General features: G+C 44.8%; 1 protein-coding gene across 2 annotated transcripts; it reads left to right on the plus strand.

The window, feature by feature from the left end:
* The first annotated feature begins 418 nt into the window (after positions 1 to 418).
* Positions 419 to 3,528, plus strand: LOC136505778 (F-box/kelch-repeat protein At3g06240-like). Of its 2 annotated transcripts, XR_010771315.1 has the most exons (4): positions 419 to 788; positions 903 to 2,166; positions 2,761 to 2,835; positions 2,922 to 3,528. XR_010771315.1 is itself a non-coding variant. In XM_066500926.1 (3 exons), exon 2 carries the CDS (start codon positions 905 to 907, stop codon positions 2,153 to 2,155), a length of 1,251 nt encoding a protein of 416 aa, XP_066357023.1. In that variant the 5' UTR covers positions 419 to 788; positions 903 to 904; the 3' UTR covers positions 2,156 to 2,166; positions 2,922 to 3,528. The 2 variants fall into 2 exon arrangements, 1 of the variants encoding a protein (XP_066357023.1); XM_066500926.1 differs by lacking the exon at positions 2,761 to 2,835.

Genomic DNA, 3,528 nt, shown 5'->3' on the forward strand with positions numbered 1-3,528 from the left:
GGGTCTTCAGACACAGGTAGTGTTACAAATTGATATTCCGTGTATAAGAATTCCAAATTATTAGAGCATTTCCGATAGTTTTGAAAAAAAACAATTGGTAAATCAATTGGTTTTCTATGTGGCTAGAAAAAGTTCGGAGCATATTTATTGGGTACCTAGATATAGAAAATAATTTTGCATCATGACTCTTGGACTATTTTCAAATCGCTATATCTATTTTTATACTTTCTTTTTGTCCTGTACGTTTGCAAATCTTATTCTACTTATTCTTCCCCATGTCGTTCTACCTCTAGGTTAGTTGATATACGCGCACGTATATTTCTACACGATTGGTCGATATTCTCAAAGTGTGGAATGATTGAGAGTTGTCGGAGAGCAGTTTTTTTCAATATTGCAAGAAAATCAAGATTGGGAGTGGGTCTTGGAAACTCTTGGAGAAATTTTATATAAAAGGTTGCAAATTTTATTTGCAAAAAATCAATTTAAAAAATATATAAAAAAATCAAGTCTGGCCACGACTCCTGGTTGGGCCTACGAGGCCGGAAACGCAGCTCACCACCGCCGCTTCGGTCCACTACTTGGAACTACTGATCGAACCCAACCCAAGCACGGGGCGTCGTCATCCCCAACTCGACTCACGCCCGCCGCTTCCGGCCTTCCGCTCACCACGGTTCCTCCCTGCGGCTCCACTGCCACGTCCGGCGTTGGCTTACCGGGCTACCGGCCGTGCCTCGCGGATCTTACTGCCGGCGGCGAGGTCCGGCGCGGAACCAAACGAGACGCCCGTGGTAAATTGTTTGCCGCCTCCCATCAGCCGCGCGCCTCAATTGTTGATTCCTATCCTCTCGGTACCAATTTCAATTCTTCATCACCAAAGATTCTTTTTTTCCCCTTGGATATAGGGATGTCATTGTCCAAGCCGTGCGCCATGCCGGAGCGGCGCATCGTGCCGGCTCCCGCGACGTCCGACATCGGCGTTCTGCCCCTGGACGCCCTGTTTGAGATCCTGCTGCGCTTCCAGGCCAAGGAGCTCTGCCGCCTCCGCCTGGTCTGCCGGCTGTGGCGGTCCCTCCTCTCCGACCCGTACTTCGCCGCGGCCCACGACGCGCGGCATCAGGTCGTGCTCATCATCGCCGGCTACAAAGACGACGCGGGGCGCGACGTGCTCGTGGATATCATGGATGTCTCCGGGCAAATCGTCAAGAAGGTGCACCGAATGGAGGGCGACAGAACCGTGAGCGTCGCCCTTGAGGGCGTCTGTGTTAGGAAAATCGATGACAGCTGCAGCAGTTACCGACTGTTCAACCCGATTCGTCAAGAATTGTATTACTTACCGGACAGATTACTCGATCCGGCAACTGGACCTGTGTATCGCATACCGGACAGCTTTGCAGAAGAGCATGTGGAACTCGCTTCGAGCTTAGTCACTGAGCCCAAGTATCTGTTTGGACAGGTCGCTCGCACTGGGGAATACAAGATATTTCGAATGCTGTTCCATTTTTCCATTGGGAACGGAGGTCAGCAGATGTTTGAGGTCTGCACACTCAACACCAATAACAGTAGCAGCTGTGCAGGGTGGAGGAGAGTCGCGCCCCTTGAAGAAGGCATTCAGATGAGTAGGTTTACCAGTGTGGTAGTTAATGGGGTTGTCTACTGCCTATGTTTTGATCCACACCGTTCTATCACCTTCGATAACCAAGTTACTGAGAAAGATTTGATATTTACATTCGACCTTGAGACTGAGGCATGGGGGCCGTCTATCCGGGGCCCCCCGATCACCTTTCCTGATGATGCTAATCTGATGTTCTACTGCCTTGGTCTTCCTCATGTAAGGCAACTGACAGTAGCCAACCTGAATCGCTTCTTGTCTGTTGTGCATGGCCCAGCTCCGTATATTGACGTTTGGGTTCTACTGGACTTTGCTAAGGGTTTCTGGGTCAAAATGTACAGCATAGAGTTTGAAGAATATGCCATTCTTCGCCCCGTGCATCCCTTGTTTGTGTTTGGCGACGGGAGGATAATCCTATATAAACAAGACCATGACTATTTACAGATTTATGATCCAAGAACCAACACACTTACTAATACAGTGGAGTCAAAGCATTTCTCTGCAGTTGCTAGGTACGCAGGAAACCTATTGAGCTTAAAGTGCTGAGTACTAATGAGGTGAGTATTCTATTGTACTTGTTTTTGTAATGAACACTTGTCATTTACTGATGATACGAAAAATGTATTGATAACTGATGGATGTTTGAGAGTAGCCTTCCTCTTTAAAGGTGCTATCTGCATATAGTTTTTTTTAATGGAAATTATGTTAGGTTGGTATTTATTGTTAGCATGGATGATAACATAATGCACATCCCCGTTTGGTGCCAGTGCACCAGTTTAATGGGTCTGTTGACTATAGAAGTATTGGACACGGTGCATAAAAGACTTATATTGCCATACTAAAAGTGTACCCACGATGACATGAGGATGAGATAATTCGTCCTCTTAGAGTCTTGGTTTCCTTGTCTAGGGCAATAAAGTGTTGTTTACTTGAAGCACTGTAGCATCTCCCTTCTACTGTAACAAATACTCGTTTTCATCATTCTGCATAGTTTAGGGCAAACTGTATTCTTTCTGGCCAAATTTCAATTGTACAACTTAAACATACCAAATGGTTGATTAATGTGGGTTCTTAAGTCTCATCTGGAAGTAGATTTACGACTGATTTTCCATCTGTTGGTTTGAGATTTGTAGTGTTGACCTTTGTTTCAGATGATAGCTAGTGGAGCAAAACTAGGAATAATTGTGAAGCGAGATTACATCTCGGTCTGGTTTCTGTATATTCATGTATGCCACCCGCTGATTTCTATCATGTTGATTTTTGTGTGATATTACTTTTCCATGTTCTTCATATTTTTATTTGTTTATTGCAGGTTTTGTCATGGTTAAGGTTTATGGTTTAAAGAGTTCAAATATGAACTTTATTTTAGATCCTGATACTATTATGCTCCTGAAGGACGGGCCTGGTGCAAGCGGTAGAGTCTTACCGCCTGTGACCGGAAAGTCCCGGGTTCGAGTCGCGGTCTCCTCGCATTGCACATGCGAGGGTAAGGCTCGCCACTGACACCCTTCTCCAGACCCCGCACAGAGCGGGAGCTCTCTGCACTGGGTACGCCCTTTTTTTATACTATTATGCTCCTATCCAGGCAGGCTCAAAAATGTGATGGCTCTTTCTTAAGCGGATGTGCTTTTCTCAAATAACTGAAGAAAGATATGAGTTAGGTCCTTTTGATGAATAATGTTAAACAAAATATTATGTTCTTCTGTTGTTTATACATGGCAGAAGGAATGGACAATGCATGCTATGGCTATGCTATGCAGCTTAGGTGATTACAACAGTACTGCAAGTGTTGTTTTTTTTCCTTTTTTGCTAGGCTATTTTGTCTATTACATCATCGGCACAACTACTCTGTGCATTGCTGTATATATTGATTTATTTGGATTATTTTTTTCAATTTCCTTTGGTGCATTTGTGCCACT

Source organism: Miscanthus floridulus, chromosome 14 (assembly GCF_019320115.1).
Source record: "Miscanthus floridulus cultivar M001 chromosome 14, ASM1932011v1, whole genome shotgun sequence".
Taxonomy (NCBI): Eukaryota; Viridiplantae; Streptophyta; class Magnoliopsida; order Poales; family Poaceae; genus Miscanthus; species Miscanthus floridulus.

Coding starts and splice junctions, on each gene's coding strand:
- LOC136505778 (XM_066500926.1), top strand. CDS start 905: ATGTCATTGTCCAAGCCGTGCGCCATGCCGGAGCGGCGCATCGTGCCG.